General features: G+C 39.0%; 2 protein-coding genes across 2 annotated transcripts; both read left to right on the forward strand.

Moving 5' to 3' along the window:
* On the forward strand, nt 1–8,222 carry LOC134654576 (fibroin light chain-like). Its single transcript, XM_063510044.1, has 7 exons — nt 1–107; nt 2,539–2,627; nt 3,494–3,689; nt 4,398–4,529; nt 5,101–5,198; nt 6,350–6,494; nt 7,947–8,222. The coding sequence occupies exons 1-7, from the start codon at nt 72–74 to the stop codon at nt 8,031–8,033; spliced, it is 783 nt and encodes a 260-aa protein (XP_063366114.1). The 5' UTR covers nt 1–71; the 3' UTR covers nt 8,034–8,222.
* A 2,062-nt stretch (nt 8,223–10,284) lies between these two features.
* LOC134654856 (uncharacterized) lies at nt 10,285–20,206 on the forward strand. Its single transcript, XM_063510321.1, has 5 exons — nt 10,285–10,392; nt 11,293–11,459; nt 14,769–14,940; nt 19,364–19,459; nt 20,047–20,206. Exons 1-5 carry the CDS (start codon nt 10,348–10,350, stop codon nt 20,185–20,187), a joined length of 621 nt encoding a protein of 206 aa, XP_063366391.1. The 5' UTR covers nt 10,285–10,347; the 3' UTR covers nt 20,188–20,206.
* Nucleotides 20,207–21,370: the final 1,164 nt, after the last annotated feature.

Below are 21,370 nucleotides of genomic sequence, written 5' to 3' on the forward strand. Positions count from 1 at the left end.
TATATATAGTAGTGGCTGCGAGTATGGATTGCGTATAGTATATACCGTTTGGTCAATAGAGGACCATCAAAATGCTGTCTTTCGCTTTGGTATTACTCTTCGCTTCGGTAAGTCTTTTTATATTTTATTCTTCCTTAATATCCCAAATTAGCTAGCGTTGATATTTATAAATTGATAATATAAATAAAGACAGACATCCGCGCATGAGAGGAGGCCTGTGCCCAGCAGTGGGACGTATAAAGGCTGAATTATTATATTATTATTATTTATAAATAAAGATCACAATAGTTTATCAGCAAACGCCGACCGAAAAGTGAAAATTTGACTTTATAACTGAATATTCTCTTCTCCCGTTGGTCAAAAGTCCACACCTCTACATTGGATGAAGCCACCTTGCTAAAATTAGCGAGCAGTAAAAGCCGCTTATAAATAGAAAAAAAAAACAATAAAGTAAAAATGTATTGGGATATCAGATTCGAACGAAATTTGTGATCATATCCATACAACATCAAAGTTTCGATTAGCGTTTTCGATAAACGATTGGCTCTTGGCTATCTATCTGATTTGCCCACACATATAGACTGGACAGTGTAAGAATCGGACCAAGCTACACAGTGTGACAGTGTGGCGATGTCATCATTAATATCCAATTTCAAAGAAATAAATGACGTTTTTAATGACAACCTCGCACTTGGTTCTATTCAAATCGATGAAAAGTTAACTTAGAGGTCTTAGAGGGATTCTTAGTCAAACAGCGTCCAGTCCAGATAAAAAATTGCTAGGTTCATATAGGTACCTAAAGCTACCTATAGGTTCTGTGTGTGCCAAAGTGCGCCATTTCTATGCTAAAATTCTCTCGCACTATTAAAATGCTCGCCAAATATCGACAAAAATCAGAACTATTTTCGGATTTCGACGAACGCGTGTGAAATAGTGTCCTGCCGCTGACGTCTCGCTTAAGGCGCTAGGGTGACAACGTTGCGTTATTTTGTAGACAATTTTACTTAACTATAACACTGCGAAGAAAGGCTGAAGGAAAAGTTGAATCATTTTGCCTTTTACATAATGATTATGTAAAAGGGAAAATATTTTAAGCAATAAACGTTACTTTTTTGTAAATTAAATGTAGCTACTTACATATATATAGATCTATGAAATTACCTACGTACGTATTAGTAGATATTCCTGTTGCAAACATTTATAACTTTCTTATTAATTTTCATTTCGGGATTATTTTTATTTTTTTATTATATTAGAAAGCGTTACGGTGAATAGGGTTAAAAGATTTCAACTTAACCAGTTTGATTATGACGTTAAGAACGTTCGTGTGATTCGCGTAAGATTAATATATATATTTTTTTTGACATAAGTCAATAACAAAATTATCTAAGAGCAGAAAAAGAGCAAAAGTATCCATAATAAACCAGTATGCGTATTTATTAAAAAAAAACTATACCTACGTGATAAGCTGAAAATACGAACTAAAAGTATGCTAAAAACTTCATTCGCCACTTGCACCATTCCACTAACCCGGGGTTAACCGGTTAAACCTGGAGTTACCATGGTTACCAGTACAATTTGACACTGGGTTAACTGTTAACCGCTTAACCCCGGGTTAGTATGATGGTGCAAGTGGTGCCAAAATGCGGCAATTCAACTGCAATACGTTCGGATCGACAACCACACGCGTAATTGGCATCATGCAGAAGCAGATCCCCCGTGAGTTATGAAAACTGTTGCCCGCCTGACAGGCAAAGCCGGTATCCGATATTTCCCGTTGGTTGTTAGTAAAAAGCTTTGTTTATATTGGTAGTTGAGAATTTTTTTTATTGCAAACAAACTATTCCGTGTGTGTTGTGTTGTTGTTGTGTTTTGTCACCACAGAACATATTAAAGAGGTTAGAATGGCTATCGCGCGCAGTTAGTATCGGAACCGGTGTCGCCGCTCGTTCCTCTCCACATTTACTAACATTCGCGCAACGGTAGTAAAAACTTGTGTGCATGGTGAATGGATACGCCTCCTTTAGACAGATTTGATGTCTGGCTTCTTAATCTGAAGGTTATTGTGGCGCAAAAGGCATGTTTACTTCGTTTTTCGGTCAGCGCGGGCGAGTAGCATGCGAGCGTTTGCTCAAAACCGGCGGCGACACGTACCCTGCTCGCATCGCCATTCTAACTTGTTCTGTGGTTTTCACGGTAGACCTCGTCGGAGATGGCGGGACGAGCTACTCCTTTGACGGAGACTGGTGGAAGACTTCCAAGGATAGGGATACGTGGAAGAATAAGAGGAAGGCTTTGCCCAGCAGTGGGACAATAAGGGCTCATAATAGGCGTTCTACATGACATTGAAGCTCTCCAAAGGGTCTCTACGTATTAGATCTATATCCCCACGCAAGCCTATCAAAAGACCGGGATTTATAGGCCCGTGAAATCCAAAATGGAGATACAAATAATAATAACAATATAAACTATTCTGTTGCCAATAAACAACAGGGGGTTACCGTAAAAACTAAATGACAGTTTATTTATTTATTACAGAGCGCGTTCGCCGCGCCATCAGTCTCTGTATCCCAATATGGAATCAACGAGATTGCTCCAGTCCCTGACAATGGCAGACTCGTCTCCAGGTAACTAACGAACATTTAAAAATCTTTTGTTCGCTTATACATTTAGCTACAGAAACGACTGATACCCCTGGATAAAAGTTTATGCAGGGGTATCTGTGCATAAACTGAGACTGAACCTGAGAAACGGCAGGGTGGTCAGGTACTTACCTACCTCTACAGCTGACTGTATATTATGACGTTACCTTCTTTGACATCTCTAGGGGAAACAGATTATGTATTAGTACATTAATTAGCGCGTAAGCTGAGACGACGAACCCGCGGGCCGCGTCTGTGCAATAAATTCATAAATTAAAATAATGTAATTTACTTGCACAGAAAAAGTATCGTATTGAATAGTACACTGCTACAAATTAAGTGGTAGGAGTTACAAAACAGAGCGAAGCACTTATTAGTTATATACCTGTTGCGTAAATTATAAAGTAGGTATCTTAAGCGTCACACTAGCTGGCCAGGCTCATTTTTGTGATGATCAGATAAATTGTACCTGACACATTCCTCCATAGTTCACCGTCCAGATGAACTGTGCTTATTGTTCTGTTGAGTAATTGAAAAGGGGAACTTTTTAGAGAGTTATGTAAGCTGTGAGCAACTCGAGATTTGGGTGGTTTTCTCGTTCCGTTCCGTTCATAACTGCAGTTTTCTAACTAGCATTTTGACGTGACAAACGTCTTATAAATCGATGAACACTGGTAGCATGCACGAAAAAGTGTCACGTTGTGGACAGATCTCCATGGTAACATTGTGGATGGATCTCCATGGTAACGTATAAAATTATGCAATTTTTGATCAATGTTTTCTTATGACGTTATCACGCAAAATTATCGTCCGTAAACCGACTGTACAGACAACCATTTTTTTTTTCTTAGCTACCTGACCGACCGTTCCTTCGAGATCGTCGACGGTGGCGACACCAACATCTACATCCTGAGTCTGCAACAAGTCCTGAATGACCTGGCCAACCAAAAAGACGCCAAAAGCCAAGCCCTGGCCGTGGCTCAAACCGTCGCCGCTCTCGGAGAGCTCGCCACCGGCAACCCTGGTGACTCTTGCGAGGCTGCCGCTGTAAGTCGAGTTCAGCTTTGAGCTTTCCCTGTGCCAGCAAAGTAACAACAATTCTTGACTGGTTGTAAGATTGCGCCAATCAGGAATAAATGCACCGTACGATTTTTCGAAACCTTTCGATAAATTTATATTTAAATTCCTCTGTCCCAGAAATTTGGTACAATGATTACAATATTTATGTTACAACAAAGACTAGTAAATTTACTAAATTGTGCCTACGTATTAATCTGTTTTGTTTTCATGTACTTAACTAATGCAGGGAAATAAACATTTATAGAAATGTGTGTACCTTAGTAGTAGCAAAATCAGTTTTCAGCATTATAAAATAATACATTTAGAGCCTGATTGCCAAAAAAGGCCTTTCCCTCTTTATTCCATGAAGGTAACTACACTTTTTCGGCAGCAAAGTCTGTTTCACCGTCTCCATGTCCAGTCGCCATCAGATATATCGGAGCGGCCGAGGTGCTCAAAATATCTGAACACGCACTTTAGTGCCTTGACAATAGAGGCGTGTTCAGATATTTATCTGCACCTTGGCCGCTCCGATATATCTGATGGCGACTGTCCGTGTCCATTATTCAGAATATAAATGCACTTATTGCATTAGCCGTGAAAACTGAAGGCGCTGGTTTGAATCCGGGACTGAAGGGCCCAGTCGCTCTTTTTTTAATAATGTCATCTATTTCAGTTTATAAATGCACTGTCCAGGTCGCCAACGCTGTCGCCTCCGGCAACCACGGCGCCATCAGACAAGCCGTCGGCAACTTCATCCGCCGTCTGCAGACCAGCATCGACCTGATCGTGCAACTCGCCAACAACCCTAACTCTGTCCGTTACGCTGTAAGTTCCGTTTAAGACTACATGGTTTGTCGAGGTAACTTACAGGTATCCTGCTTTTTTTTAGAAGAGACACTTTGTAGCAGTCAATGAGATACCCCAAGGCTCGGAACAACCGGATTTTTCTTCATACAAAAAATACCGGTACCTATTATTACGTTCTTTTTCGTTCTTTGGTTTATTATTTCATTTTTAATTGGACAATCTAATAATAAGAAGTTCTTACTAAAATATGAATCAGTCCTACCATACCATTTTTTTATTAATATAACGCGCACGTGCACGTCTACGCACACGCAGCCGATGTACTCTGGCCTTAATTCTTCGTGTGCCCTTTGTCACTTAGAGGACTCGCATTTAGACATTATATAGAGCCTTCATTTTATCTTGCCACATACCTAAGTCAGCAAGGATTCCACAAGAAGTTCCGTGAATTTCCAAGAGGTGCAAATGATGATTTGGCCTATCTCATTACTTCTCATTTGTTGAGTAAATTGAAAAGCCGGTAATTTAACACCAAGTAGATAATCTATTCTGTTTATATAATTATAATTAAATTGAAATGTGATTTCAGACTGGACCACGCTCCAAATGCGTTGGAGGCGGCAGAACCTACCAATTCGAAGCAGCTTGGGATGCTGTCCTTAACGCTGCTAGCCCATACACTCTCCCGTAAGTAACTTATGAGCAGAGCTCGGATTTTTCACGGCAAAACAAAACACTAGCGTAATCTAGCCAGTGCTTGAAATATTATTTTATCGATATCGAGTATTACTAGAGTATATGACAGGTATTGCCTCAATACATTTTTAGGGTTCCGTAGTCAACTAGGAACCCTTATAGTTTCGCCATGGGTCTGTCCGTCCGTCCGTCCGTCCGCGGATAATCTCAGGACCTTTAGTGCTACAACGCTTAAATTTGGTATGAGTATGTATATTTTCCACGCCGAAAAAGTGGTACAATAAAATCTAAAAAAAAATGTTTTTTTGGGGTACCTCCCATATACATGAAGTGAGGGAAAAATTTTTTTTTCGCCCCAACCCTACTGTGTGGGGTGTCGTTGGATAGGTCTCTTAAAAAGAATATGAGTCTTTTAAAACCATTTTTTGATCAAATTAGTTGTTTTGTAAATTAATGCTATTCACCCTTTAACAGAATTTATTTTACAGTATCTATCTACCTAAAGGTGGCCAGTAAGTAACAGTGGCTAGTAATTGCAATTTTACCCTATTTATTATATAGGTAAGTAATAAAATAACTTTTCATTTTAGCTTTGCCATAGTCGAGCAACAAAGAGGTAGGTCTGCATGTACAACTTAGAACGAAGTAACTATACCACCTCATACAAATGTTTTTATTACATATTTATTTTATTTGGTGACGTATTTTCTTCTAGTACTGAATTATCGATATCGATAAAATAATGTTTCTATCACTGGCTAGATTCCGATAGTGTTTTGTTTTGCCGTGAAAAATCCGAGCTCTGCTTATGAGACGCCATCCTTTTCTATGGCTCTCTCGTTTTTATCATAGAGGATCCTATAGAGTCCATTTCAGCGACCGACGCGAAGAATTAACACAGGCTCCTGCCGTGTCACGACTTGTGAACGAAGACTACTGCGCCGCGTCTGTATAGTGCCTCCACGCAGATGCTTCAGTAAAAGACATCCTTTGATTGACAGCTCTTAACCCAATTCTGATGACCGGACTTCATCTCTAAAACTCAGCCATGCGAGCTCAATTTGCCGAACTGATGTTTCTATCTGTTTTCTTCACCTGTTCTCCAGATTTATCTGTAACCTAACACCTGTTGTCACCTCCAGACTCGTGAACGAGGAGTACTGCGCGGCTAAGCGTCTGTACAGCGCCTTCAACACCCGCAGCAACAACGTCGGAGCCGCCGTCACCGCTGCCTCCGTGCCACAAGTCGTGGCCGTCGTCCGACGCGCTCTGACCCCAGTTGCCAACGTGAGTGCTTTCAAAGTTCTTCATTGTCAGAGCTCTTAAAAAAATGGTCATAGCTGTAGTGGTTAACAAACTACAGGAGCGCTTCTCAGATTTCTGTACTCCTGGTACTCGGAGGGAACTATAGAGCTACTATTTGCAAGAATACTAAATGCCCTATCCAATAAAAAAAAATTAAAGCTGGGGAATGTGACGCAACATAACCATACCCCGGCCGGCGAGAGCAAAAATTCGTCTGCTCCTAGTGCTTAATTAAATATAGAATATTCTATCGACATATGGATGTCGATAGAATAGTCGACTTTTAATTAAGACCAATTTTTTTTTTTTTAACTGAGCCATTAGTATTTGTTATTTATTTCAACTTGATACCTCCACGCGTTTCTAAGAATAACCCTAAAACAATTTTAAACTGAATAAATACAAACACTTGGTTTTAATTTTATTTACAACAATAATTAATACTTCTGCATATCATAACGGTGGTCCAGTACATCGTGTTGTTTTTATCGACATCGACCAAAGTGTGTGTCCTCGCACTATTAAGCTGTCAACGCATTTTTGCTCTCGCCGGCCGGGGTATGAACATAACGCAAAGTAACTTTTGGCCTTTTGACTTGAAGTCAAATCCGTAAATTTCGATGCGTAAGTAAGTAGTTACTCAAATGTAATATACGATTTTAATCAGACATGATAATTAAAAATAATAATACAAAGAAGATAGTACATACCTGGTAAATCATATTTATCTACAGACATTTTAACAGAACTACGATTATAGTCGTGTAGACAGCGTACAAATACTTGTAATCTTCAATACTAGAACTCCGCACTCGTACGTGTGATCAACAACACGCTCAAATGGTACACGATTTACAAGTAGCATCAACGTCAAGCAAAAAATAAATATGATTCTAATATCTATGGATTCCTCAACTAATAATAAGTCTACCTACCCGTTTACGAGAATTCTGCATTTTGTTACTTTCGACTAATGGCCAGCTTTTAGACTCAGATAAGTATGTGCGCCGATTTTATGTATTTTTGTAATTCTAATTTAACCAGAAAGTCCATTCTACAATACAGCGTAACAGACGCGATATAATCGCGTGACAGAGATGAAGCGAGGTAGACTAGATAGACCTCTTGTATTTACAAGTGTTTTTTTTTCCAAACCGAGTAATAAATTGATCTCTCATCTGTATTCTGTAATGTTATCATTTAACGACTAAAGGAACAATTTTTGGTGCTGTCTGGCATGTAAAATATTTAATATATACCCATTGAGTACAGGGAATCTACAACACAAATCTTATATGGTATGAACTACTGCGGGGTCTCCAAACAACGGCTTTCGCGCCAGACCCGACTCGCATAACTTACAATTCTGCCGGAACAAGGGAAGCGAAGCCAGTGAGTCTTGCATAACTACTAATAAACCTTTTTTTGTTCCAGTTCCTCCGCGTTGTCGCTTCAGGAGGAAACCCAGCTCAAGCCGCTGCTATCGCTAAGTCCGCCCTCGTCCAAGCTGCTAGCGCTTAAGCGACCACGACCACCCATACATATCCCAGCCAACATATAGTATCTATATATAACCATGCCAACCGGCCATATACTCCTCCCTGAGCACACCTAATATAATATCGAAACATATATTACGCTTAGTGTCTCAGCAGAAATAGATAGTATTTTATTTATTGTAAATATACGTTACCTATTTTATAATACCTATGACCTGGCTTTCATTTCGGTAAACGATTTTTCTGTTGTCTTTAATAAAGATGTATCCAACTTTTTGGCATGAATGAATTCGTTTTATTTTAAACTTCATATTCACCAAATTAACGCTATTAAATACTGTTTATTTACAAGCATCACTTAATTCACTCAAAGTCACTCTTGTGAATAAACTGCAATATTCTTTCTCATCAGATTATTATTTAGATTTGGAAGAATATGTAGAGAGCCATTTCGCGCTCGTGTGGTGAAAATGTAACTTAAAGGGGCCCACTGATTAATAGTCCGCCGGACGATATCGGCCTGTCAGTTAGAACAAAAAGTTGATAGCTTCGAACAACTGACAGGGCGATACCGTCCGGCGGACTGATAATCAGTGGGCCCCTTCAATCTCATTTTATTTATCCAGAACGTAATTGAAAACTTAGTTTTTCTTTAAACCAAAAACAAGATATTTTCATAAATACCTACTTTAATTCACATACCGTAGCTGTACAGTGTGGTAAAGACGATAATGAGAAATGCTCTGAAACTAATTTCCACTCTGCAGCCGAAGTTTGCACTAAGTAAATAAATAACTTAAAAACTAAAAGCTCGGAGCTTATTTATCTTAAGTTATAAGTACGGTATCAAGTAGCGAGCTGTTTATGGGTGCCATTTTATTCTATAAAGGCGTATGTGTGCCTTGAAAATATAGTCAGTATGTCGTTTTAGTGTAGATCGATATTTTAGTGCTCGAGAAAGATCGGAGTAAGTTATTTAACCCTGACGTGAAATATTACAGCTTATTTATGAGATTAATGTCGTCAATGTTTACATAGATGTCACTACAAACTTCAAGTACCTATAAATAAATTATCGAGAGCTAGGAATTGCATTCGTATATTGATGATTCGTAGTTGTACTACGGTTCGCCTACCTAATGAATCCCTACCTATTTATAGTAATTTAGATTTTCAGGGCCGTCTATCCTAAACTGGAAATTGAATGGTGCCTATTCTTAATTTAAGTATGTATACGATACAGGGATCGGAACCGGTTTTTTGCAAAAACTTAGAAATAACCATATTTTTCGAATTATTTTATACTCGAAATGTAGGACTCAGTTGTGTTTTTAGGTTACGACTTCGTATTATTAGATTGCCCAATTAGAAATGAAGTAATTAGCAAAGAACGAAAAAATACCGTTTCCGTTCCCATACAAAAAATACCGGTATTCGATCCCTGATACGATAGATTGACATATACATACCTTAAAATTGGTAATCTTGTTACAAAAGCCTACCTTCAAGTGGCGTAAACTGTCGGATTTTCAGGCTGGACTGAATGCGTCAGAACTCATTAACACCACACGTTGCACTATCCACATCACATCACATAACAAAACAATGCATCACAAATACGCACAGTATACACGAACGCGTATCGTATCGTATCGGACGGGGCACCGCAATAATTGCCGATATATCGGAGTTGGAGGCGACACGGCCGATATCGCATCGGATCATAAGGTGCAGTTCTAGCACACCTACTTATATTACATTTTTCTTACATACTATAGTTCTCTTTACCCAAAACATATAGAATTTACAGCAAAATACATAAATGACTAATATTATGTCCGATAATCTGTGTAATATTGAGTCCGAACAGATGACCGAAAACAACTGACAGTGATATTAAAAAAGTTTTTTTTTGCCACAAACATGTCTCAATAAGTATTCGCTAAAAAGTTACTATATCTCCGTCGCGATATTTTTACCGACGGTTTATTTCTAATAGAGCCCGTACCTTCCGTATATATCGTACTTATAAGTTAACTTGTGAAATAATACGTATTTGATAATAAAATTGAATCGTTTACTTACAGAAATCACTTTCTCGTTCAGATTATATTTTCCATAGATACCTACGTACTTCTTTTTCCGAGTAAGTATAACAACCTCCATCTTTCCGCTGTCATATTGACAGAAAATCATGAAAGCTAGTTAAACGCTGCTTATTATAAGTCGTTTATTACGATTATATGCAATTTAATACATCAATTTAGTCAGAGTACATGATCTCAAAATCGAAAAACAATTATGTAAGTAGTTGAGACCAAAATGGGCACATAGAGATGGGACCAAAATTATACCGTGTCATATTTTGGTTAGCTCTAATGGTAAGTTTGTGCATTACTTCGAGAGTTATTAGTTACTGATTTAGCATGGAATAAAAGTCTATTACCAAAGCCATACAGTCTACATATGCCAGTAACAGCACCATTTAAACAAGGTAGGTACTAGGTAATTTTTTGACATACCATAAACCACCCAACTATTTCAAGTGTGTTTCCCGAGTTGTTTCTAACTTTTTTTACATTTTGCCTATGAACTCGACATTCAAATAATATTTACGCCTGAACGAGGATATTTTAGTTAGTTTTGGACCATAGTTAGGACTGTTTGGACTTTACGGTAATACTAATCAATAAGGAAAAAGAAGCAGCACAATAAATAATAGTACTAAGTACAGAACACTCACTCTCTAACAAAACGCGTCTGTTACGATAAGCACAGATATGGCCGCTAGGTGGCGACAGCGCCACGCGAGGCTTATGGCTTTACGGATGTGCTTTTAGCTACCTGTAGCAAAGCGACGAAATAGCGGAGTGAGCCATGCCTGGCGACAGTATCTCGCGGCGAGATAGACTACTTACCCATCCCTCTTTTATTAACATAGAAAAAGACGAGTAGTCTACCTCGCCGCGAGATACTGTTGCGCCAATCATGTGCTAGAGGTGCTGCTGCGACTAGTTTAAACCTCAAAAGCTATTAATAATAAAATTTCCCTGAGCCACACATTCTGTGTCAGTCTGCGTCGATTCGCCAACACGTGCTCCCGTTGAAGGTCCTCGTTATGAAGCGAAACATGTCGAGCTATCTTCGACTTAACTATACTTGAGTGACCGAACCGGGTGCCCGACCCGGGAGGCGGTGGACGCGGGTATACCGTTTTGTATGGGTATACCGGTATACCGGCTTGAGTGACCGAATATATTTAATGTCAAGTCCTATTCCAGCATACACCAAACTCAAGCCAAGACCCGGACCGCGAGCGGCTGCCAAGAGAACTGCCAAGAGGATGGCAGGTTAGGCCAAGCAGCACACTGGAGCCATGGTCGCAGTGTAAGGGGATCAAACCCACGCCCAGAGACATTGTCAGGCGGATCTGTGCCGTATTGCCGTAGTAAGTGGTGATTTACCCGATTGCCGAACATGAATAAGGGCTAAAAACCCCCCTAGGGCTCATATATGGTGGAAATATTCTCTGAATTGGGTACGGTCTTGGTAGCTGAGATGGCAGAGCACTGTACTAGTGATCCAGTGGTCGAGGGTTCAAGTCCCACCCAAGGCAGTGAATTTTTCCACTTTTAATTTATTTCGAAGCTTAATAGACGCAGACGTTTCTGCTTAATACAAAATAAAAATAGTTTTAGTTTAATTTAATCCTGTGATTGTTACTGTATTTCTTCTCTCTCTGGAATTGAAGCAAATATGTTTAGGTACTTAAATGATTGGTTTTACATTTGATGCTATAACAATTTTTACTATAAAACAGCTCTAGTTGTTATAGTCTATTCCGGTTTGCATGCTATGTCTTATTCATTTAAGGAAGTCGTATTAAATATATTATTTAATTTAATTTAATTTATTGTAATGTATGGATCTTGTTATCTGAATTAAATATATATATAAATAAATAAATAAAAATTAATGAATAAGGGCTCATTTAGACGACGCGCGAACTCGTATACGATTTTAGTTACATTGCGGACCATTGAGGTTACATCAATTCAGCCGACCGATCAAATGACGCAATGTAATGAAACTCGCATGCGAGTTCTCGCACCGTCTAAATTCTAAATGAGCCCCATGACAATTGACTAGGTATAGGGTGTAGTAAGGAGTAGTTTTACCCGATTGCCTAATATTATAGTAATATTTTATCCCTGTAAATGTAATGGCCACTTGCACCACCGCTTAACCTCGGGTTAGTGGGATGGGGAGACTGTATGGGAGTTCTATCAATGAGAACAATTAATGGCTCCTCTATACACGATGGGCCAGCGCCGGCCACTCCAAGGGACGCAACCATGCGGTAGAATGAGATAGCAATATCACTTGCTCCCTCTAACGCATAAATGCGTCCCTTGGAGTGGCCGGCGCTGGCCCATCGTGTAGAGGAGCCATAAGTTTTACTTAGTATTCAAAATAGATGATTCTTTATAAAGAAAAATTTGACTGCTACATAGCGACATCTACCATAAGAGCGTTACACTTCTTAAACGGCTACCGGAGTTCCAAGTCATATTGGTTACTGGTGAAATTCCATTCGAGACGAGGTTGAGCATGGCTATTTCTGTACATATGTATGGTATACTATTTTTTATTCGGTGCCTTCGTGCAAAACAGTGGGCCAAGAAAGTGGTCTACCAGTTTTGACAAAAGTTTGAATAATAAATTTAAATCTAATACCTTTAAACGAGCAATTCTTGCATATTTATTTATTTATTTATATATATATCTAATACCTTTAAACGAGCAATTCTTGCATATTTATTTATTTATTTATATATATATAACGACTTCGATGAAATTTGGTATATGGGGGTTTTCGGGGGCGAAAAATCGATCTACCTAGGTCTCATCTCTGGCAAAACGCAAATTTTTGAGATTTTATATGTTTTCCGAGCAAAGCTCGGTCTCCCAGATATTGATACCTAAACTAAAGAGAGCAATTGTCACTGACATAATATTATTGCAAGGGGAAATCGACCTTCTTGTCTCATGACGTTCAAACGAACCTCAACCGTAGGGTGGTAGACCACATTTTTGGCTGACTGTACATACATACAAGCTTGCAAACAGATAAGAATCCACTAGAAAACCATTAATTTTTAGGTACCTACTTACGTTTTTATCCGCAGTTAATTAATGTAGAGCTTAAAAGGTGTAATCACGGTGCACAAACATTGCCTGAATTTACCGTCGGATATTTGCGTTTCATCAAGCCGAAATTTAAGGGAAATTGCATTTTAATGACTTTGTTTCACAATTTAGTCAGGCGTGATGTTTGCCTTGCGCTCGGTAATATTTTGACGGGCGTGGGTATGCGTGATCGAAAAAAATTACGTAAATAATCTTTTCAATTTATCGTCGTTCAATTCTACGTAAAAACAAGTAAAAGTAATTCATCACATAAACAAATTTTAGCTTAAAAAACTTAAATGGCGATTTTAGTTTATGCGTTTAGACACTTCTTTTAAAAAAAATTTACAGCCTAAAACTGTGTAGTTTTCGTCTGCGACTATTTATCAGTTTATTTAGAAACATTTTAGTTTAATAAAATCGAAATATTATCAATTTATTTTGTGTATGTATATTTGAACATAAAGAGCCAACCCTGGCGTGTACCCATTCGTTACCTACTCTTAACAATGACCATGCATTCCCACCTCGGATTTTCAAAGCGAGTACCTACTCATAGTCGGATATATTATTTATAATCTATCTAATACCTTTAAACGAGCAACTCTTGTTTATTTATATATTTATTTATATATATATATATATATATATATATTTCGGGGATCTCGGAAACGGCTCTAACGATTTCGATGAAATTTGATATATGGGGGTTTTCGGGGGCGAAAAATCGATCTAGCAAGGTCTTATCTCTGGGAAAACGCGCATTTTCGAGTTTTTATATGTTTTCCGAGCGAAGCTCGGTCACCCAGATATTAAGTACTTATAGCACGACGTGATGTCACATGCACTGAACTAGCTCAGATCTATATTTTCATCATAATATTAGACGAAATAATTTTAATTTAATGCATGTTAATTATAAGATGTAATGTTTTGAAAAGATGTGTCCCGCCGAGTTTCTTGCCGGTCCCATATTGGGATACCCTCCTACAATTTAGGAGGGAATTAAATCTTCTCGGTTCAGAGGTGTAGGGTTATGGCTCCTTTACACTATGGGCCAGCGCCGGCCACTCCAAGGGACGCATTTATGCGTTAGAGGGATATTGCTATCTCATTCTACCGTATGGCTGCGTCCCTTGGAGTGGCCGGCGCTGGCCCATCGTGTAGAGGAGCCATTAGAGCCGGCGTAGCTTTATCGCGTATCTTTATCTTTACTTGAATTGAAATTATTAGTTGAAATTAAATAGTTGTAACGTAGAACTAGCCTTATGAACCAATTTTGCATGTATAACTGGTCTTAAAATTTATAGTTTATGATGGTTCATTATTTTGTGTTCATTTTAAGTGGGTAGATTTGCACAGTGTAGTTTTTCCTCAGTCACCACGTTGACCACGAACGCTGTAAAGGGTTCGAAACGTCGGGATGTAGTATAAATTCAATATACGCGCTATAATCAATCCGTTTTAATAGTTTTATTTCAGATGAAATAAATTTACGAGTACAAAATATAACCAACGGGCTAATTATAGCCTGTTCTGGATATAAATTTAAACTATAAATTTGCAGTTTTGACCGGGAGCACAAAAATGCTGGTCTCCTCCAACGATATCGGGTCACAATCAACAGGTTGTCAGAAAGCGTGGATTCAGTGGACCGCGAGGTGGCCTTCCACGCAGCAATGCTTACGCCTATTATGTTCCTGCAGCGGTACAGGGACGCCAAATGCTTGCTAGAACGGGTATGTGTATATTAAAATAAGTAATAAGATGATTTTAATCAGGAAGAAAAGTTTCCGGCACGTACATCGCGGGGCTGCTTTCTACGTGCCAGTGCTGACGCCTGTCGTATTCTTGTAGCGACATCATGTTTCTGCAGCGGTATAGGGACCTATTACTTACCTATCCGTTATTGACCTATTTTACTGCGAGTCACGTGCAGTGCTTCTTCAGAGTTACAATCAACAAGTTGTCGGAAAGCATAGATTTGGTGGACCGCGAGGTGAGCTTCTACGTGGCAGTGCTGACCCCATCATATTCCTGTAGCGGTATAGAGCAGGGATGTTGCGAATATCCGCATCCGCAACCGCGGAACTTCCGCATTATTTTCAACATCCGCATCTGCATCCGCATCCGCATAAAATCGATGCGGAATTTAATGCGGATGCGGATGTGGAACAGGTCGGTACAGGAACTTCTTAGCATCGGCGTAAGTGACGACTGCTAGGTAATTTAGTCATTAGGGTCGTTTCTCAAAAAGTTGGCACCGCCAGGTTAAAATTTATGATTTTCAAAAATTATGCATTTTCGCATTTTTTTTATTGAGATCGTTAAAAGGCAACTTAAACTATTAGAAAATGTGGAAGGGAAGCAATTCCTTCAATTAGTTTAGAAGATATAGGCGTTTGAAAATTCAGGTGAATGACATCAAGGACAGGTGAAAGATATTTTGTCCCCAGGTTATCGATAGTAGAAGCAGGTTATCGAGAAATAAGTACAAATTCCACTGAAAATATTGACAGGTTATCGAGAGGCTCCATTAACCTGTGTCCGTTGACGTTAACCGTTAAAAAGGGACCTTATTGTCCACTACGATGATAACAATAGTAGGTTAAAATTTTGGATGGCAGGACTTGGGAGGACAGTACCCAAGATAGAGCTGATGCTGAACCCTCGCAGTACCTAGTGGAACTCAGGTTTGGTGCAACATAGACACACGCTGTTTTGGTCATTCGACACGTCTTGATGAGCACTTGGGAGAGCAGTACCCAAGATAGAGCTGATGCTGAACCCTCACAGTACCTACTGGAACTTAGGTTTGATGCAATATAGACACACGCTGTTTTGGTCATTCGACACGTCTTGATGAGCACTTGGGAGAGCAGTACCCAAGATAGAGCTGATGCTGAACCCTCGCAGTACAAGTGGAATAGACTTGGTGCATCATAGGTATACGCTGTTTTGGTCATCCAACACGTCCTGGGAGAGGAGTAGGTCCGGGTCATAGTCCAAGTCCGGGTCCGAGTCCGGGCCCAAGTCTGGGTCCGGGTCCCAGCCCCAGTCCCAGTCCAAGTCGAAATCGAAATCGCCAAACGTGTACTATGCGTCGTTGTAGAGTTCTGTTCTGATCATCATCAGCAGTTCCACTTCATCAAATGCGACAGTTTTTAATGAAAATGCTTGATTTTCTGATGAAAATCCAAAAGTCTCTATACGCATACCTTTAATATTTGAGGAGTTCCCTCGATTCCTCATGGATCTCATCATCAGAACTCGAGCTTGACAAAAATGTGGCTTACAAACTTAACTTGTTTAACAAACATAACAAAGAGGACAAATCGCCAAACGTGAACTATGCGTCGTTGAAGAGTTCCGTTCTGATCTTCATCAGCAGTTCCACTTCATCAAATGTCACTTTTTTGAATGTATATGCTTGATTTGTAAATAAAAACACAAAACTCACTATATGTATGCCTTTAAGATTTGAGGAGTTCCCTCGATTCTTCATGGATCTCATTATCAGAACTGACCTCTCTCTCTCTCTCGCCCGTCATCTCATCACACAATAAAAAAACTGAGCATGTTTTCACCTTTTTACAAAACATTTTAATATGTCTAAAACTAAAAACCCTCATAAGGTACCTTTTCCCATGGGACGTCACAAATCTACTTAATCACTGTTTGAGTATAATGTAACGTGGATGTAAAATAGTTATCGTTCACCTGTCATATGGCAAGTGAATGCCGCTTCATTCACCTGCTATTGCATCATTCACCTGACTTTTTTGGACAGGTTAACGAGACGTAAGACAAAAGTACACAAATTTGAATAATATGCAGCTTTAACAGACAGGATAGTTTTTATTCCTAAATTAACACACAAAAGCGATATAACCACTATACAATTATATAGTTACGAGTATTAGTTGTGGTATCAGTGACATTAACCTGCCGCAAAATCTCATCCACCTGGCAGTTTTAGCCAGGTGGACGATATGCAGGTGATGGGGAAAATGGCAGTTATATCGCGAATACACAAAATGTATTAGCTTGATGACCTCCATACTTAGGCATATAAAACTAAACTATTGATTAAGTAGCAAGATATCCTCGCCAGGATAAAGAGTACTTACTCATTACAAACTCCAATTTCCGATACTTTGTCGTTTGTGTTTTAATTGCGGAGCACAATAACCACGTCTTCGTCCTACCAGGTGATAGCTGATGACTGACGGCTTCGGCTCGTGCGGAGTGATACGGGAAAGGTGCGGTGGGGGTTATACAATCGTCGTGAACGTGACGCGACAGGTGAATGTCAAGAATTGCCTTGGACAAACTTTGAAGCCGAATAACTTAAAATATAACCATAATATTGTTATGCGACAGTAATACTTTAAAAGTTAAGGAAATATGTTAATAAAATACAGCAATGACGTTAAATTAAGTCAATAATTTGTGTGGTTTTCATAGCTCGGAACATCAGTACCTCGCGTTGGGACACGACAGGTTAGCGGATAAACGTAGTTACAATATATTTTTTTGTAATCAATATTTATTAAATCTTTTTCAAAGTATTAGGCCTCTGTGTAAAAAGTCTATCTAAATATGTGTTAAAATTTTATATATAAAAATTATACATAATGAAAAAAAGTTCTAACATAAACCTATTGACAGGTGGCGGTGCCAACTTTTGGAGATAGCCAAAAAAACCTATTAGAAATGAGCAGTCAAGCGTGAGTGGGACTTAATGTACGGAACCCTTGGAACGCAAGTCCGACTCGCACTTGGCCGGTTTTTTTAAATAAAAATTATTAAAATGTAATATTTGACGTTTTTTATGTGTCTATCTTGACATCCGCATCCGCATCCGCGGATGTGAGCCTTTAAAAATCCGCATCCGCATCCGCATCCGCGTCCGCGGATGTGAAAAAATCGGCATCCGCAACATCCCTGGTATAGAGGCACTACATGCTTAGAACGTTAGCAGCAGAAGTTGCTAGGCGGGCGAGGAGTTCCAAATTACCTTGACGCGCTCTTATTCTCTTAACAATAAAGTCGCGTCAAGATCATTTTGAACACCTCGCCCGCTTAGCAACTATTGCTGCTGACTGTACCTACACGTTCTAAGCATGTAGTGTCTCTAAGCATATACCTACACTTTGCCTAATAATTCGTAGTTACAATTTTTTTATAATTTATATCACATGCAGGAAAATACAATTATAAATTATTTTTACACTGACGCAATATTCATTATAGGTATGACATAACAGGAAACTGAATTTAAACATTGTTGCTAACTTCTCCTTTGTTTAAATTTATATGCGCCTTCTGGGCATTGTTTTAAAACACTACGAATTTGAGGGCCTACCAGTTTGCACCGACAACACAAATTTTGTATGAGAGGCCTTAGCGCCTTACCTCTTTTAAAATGTCACCTTTTCTACTAACAAAGGTGGCTTGACAAAGTATAATAAATATACCTACTACAACAACAGAGTACAAGTTTTTCTTAATTTGGGGCTAGGTTGATCTGTGTAAGATGTCACCTAATATTTATTTATTGGAGGAGGAGGAGGAGGAGGAGTGGAGGAAGGGAGGGGAGGCCTTTGCCCAGCAGTGGGACACTAAACCAGGCTAACAAAAAAAAAATTATTTATTACTTGACGCGCAGACTTAGCGTAAATGGACTCAATTTTTTTTTTTACTTTTCCCATACTAAAGCTGATTTATGTTACATCAAGTAATTAAAAATGTAATAAACTAGTTTAAACGCAAAATCCAACTAACTTCTACTACCGACTAGCTTTGACGACCGGTCCTAGTGACTCTTCATGTGGAGCCGATGATCCTGGGTTCGAATCGCGGTAAGGGCATTTATTTGTGTGATATTTGTTCTTGAGTCTTGGGTATTTTTTATGTATTTATGTGTTTGTATATTATATATATATCGTTGTCTGAGTACCCACAACCCCAAACACAAACCTTCTTGAGCTTACTGTGGGACTTAGTAAATTTGTGTAAGGATGTCCTTTAATAATTATTTATGAACTATATTATTTACTAGATAAACACCTCGCAATTTCTTTAGTAACCGCCTTAAATAAGCACAAATCATCAGTGTCAAAGTTGAAAACACCATTAGATAATTATATTTTTGTTTAGTTACAACAGTCATTGGAAGAGTTCGACAAATACCCTCCCTTCGAAAAAAGGAATGCCCTGAAGAATCTCCAGGGTCTACGCGATCTTAGCCACAAGGTAATAACTATTAAAATTTTGTTTAATATTGTCAATAGTCATAAAATATTGTTACGTGACCTACCCGTGACATACCGGACCCTACGTGAAATGACGATAACATGGATAGAGTAAGACCAAGCCAACTTTGCACGAACTTTGTAATATTAAAGGTTAAATCATTATGAAATGTCAAATCTGTGAAACGGAGTCCTCGCCAAGATGACAATTGTTTGCGCTACGACAACGAAACGTTTTGTCTCTCTATCACTCTTCCTTAATAGTGCGACAGTACTTAAGAGTTGCGTTTCGATCGCTACGAAGCGTTAGCGTTTCGTTCTCGTAGTAGAAACGATTGGCCCCCTGTACAGTTACCATCAGTTTGTCACTGACATAAACGCCGTCGAGAACGTAATTTACTTTCTATACATCTCGCTCGCACTCGCATATTCGTGCAAACGAGATGTATAGAAAGTAAATTACGTTCTCGACGGCGTTTATGTCAGTGACAAACTGATGGTAACCGTACTGAACTTTATAATGACACTTCCACATGGTGTAGAATTAGCTAAGACGGACTGTACATGTACGTACGTGTATGTGTGTAGGTCCTGCTGTTCGTCAGCAACCTGCCCGACAAGAGACCCCCGACCCGCACGCCCGCGCCCGACCCGGACGAGGAGGACATGGGTCTCAAGGGCAAACATGACGTCCGCTTCTTCAAGGAGTTAATCAAAAACCTTGGATAAATAAATGCTTTATTTTACACATAAATTATTTCAATAAGAGGACTCTTTAATGACAGCAAGGATGCCAAGCACTATAACAGGAGTCAGGTTGGCGGACCGCGGTCCGATCCGGACCGGCACCTATATTATTTTTTCACTTATTTAACCTTTTGGACGCCAATGACCGATATATCCGCACCGTAGGTTCAACTCCAAGTACCGATTAATCGGTCACATATCACAGAGCAACATAGACCTACGTGCTTTATGCATATAAAATTCAATTTCAGTTTTGACAGTTCGATGACGTGGCGTCAGCGTGACAGCTTTTGTGTTTGACACGGCGTTGGAAAGGTTAATAAACTCAATTAGAAACGGACCGCGATAGTCATAATATTTTAAAAACCGGACCCCAGAAGAAACTAATTGGTGACCCCTGCACTATAAGCTCCATAGGTCCTTGACGTAGCGCTTGGCATGAAAACTTAGAGTGGTTCGAATCTACAAATTATATTTTTATTTGTCAAGTCTACAACTTTTATAGGTTACTGGGCGGATAAAGGTTAACTTTTTTTGCCAAAATTAAAATCAGGGAAATTAGCTAATATGGCGTTTTTAGGGTTCCGCACCTCAAAAGGAAAATAACGGAACCCTTATAGGATCCTCCCTTTATCTCCGAAACTACTGGGTTCAAAATTTTGAAAAAATATACAAAATAGTTCTTTACCTATAGATGACAGGAAAACCTATTATAAATGTGCAGACAAGCGTGAGTCGGACTTAGTTACTTCGTTTTTGATCCGACCCCTGCGGGTTTTTTAAAGACGGTTCATTCACGGTCCACATAAAAAAATACATTATTAAAAATTGGCTAATGTACGGAACCCTTGGAACGCGAGTCCGACACGCAGTTGACCGGTTTTTTATTAACGGTGGAACAGTTATTGATAGTTAGGTATAGAAATATAATAAAATGTAGTTATTACGTTATACTGCGAATTTAGTATAAAGAGGATTCAATTTTTTTTTAAATTAAAAATGAAAAATAGGATTATGACTATTATGAGCGATGTAAGTACTCCTACGTCCATACAAGGCATCTATTAAAGAAGAAAAGTAACAAAATCACCATAACGATGAACATGAGCCACACCACACAAATAATCACAATATTAGTGTCATCACAAGGACTGGTGAAGGCTCT

The sequence above is a fragment of the Cydia amplana genome, chromosome 15 (assembly GCF_948474715.1).
Source record: "Cydia amplana chromosome 15, ilCydAmpl1.1, whole genome shotgun sequence".
NCBI classification, from domain to species: Eukaryota; Metazoa; Arthropoda; class Insecta; order Lepidoptera; family Tortricidae; genus Cydia; species Cydia amplana.

What these genes read in the sequence shown, in the direction of transcription:
- LOC134654576 (XM_063510044.1), top strand. Translation starts at nt 72, where the DNA reads ATGCTGTCTTTCGCTTTGGTATTACTCTTCGCTTCG. An exon ending in TGGTATTACTCTTCGCTTCG is followed by an intron (nt 108 to 2,538) that starts GTAAGTCTTTTT and finishes TATTTATTACAG; the next exon opens with AGCGCGTTCGCCGCGCCATC. An exon ending in AATGGCAGACTCGTCTCCAG is followed by an intron (nt 2,628 to 3,493) that starts GTAACTAACGAA and finishes TTTTTTTCTTAG; the next exon opens with CTACCTGACCGACCGTTCCT.
- LOC134654856 (XM_063510321.1), top strand. Translation starts at nt 10,348, where the DNA reads ATGGGACCAAAATTATACCGTGTCATATTTTGGTTAGCTCTAATG. An exon ending in ATCTGTGCCGTATTGCCGTA is followed by an intron (nt 11,460 to 14,768) that starts GTAAGTGGTGAT and finishes ATAAATTTGCAG; the next exon opens with TTTTGACCGGGAGCACAAAA. An exon ending in TACGCGATCTTAGCCACAAG is followed by an intron (nt 19,460 to 20,046) that starts GTAATAACTATT and finishes GTATGTGTGTAG; the next exon opens with GTCCTGCTGTTCGTCAGCAA.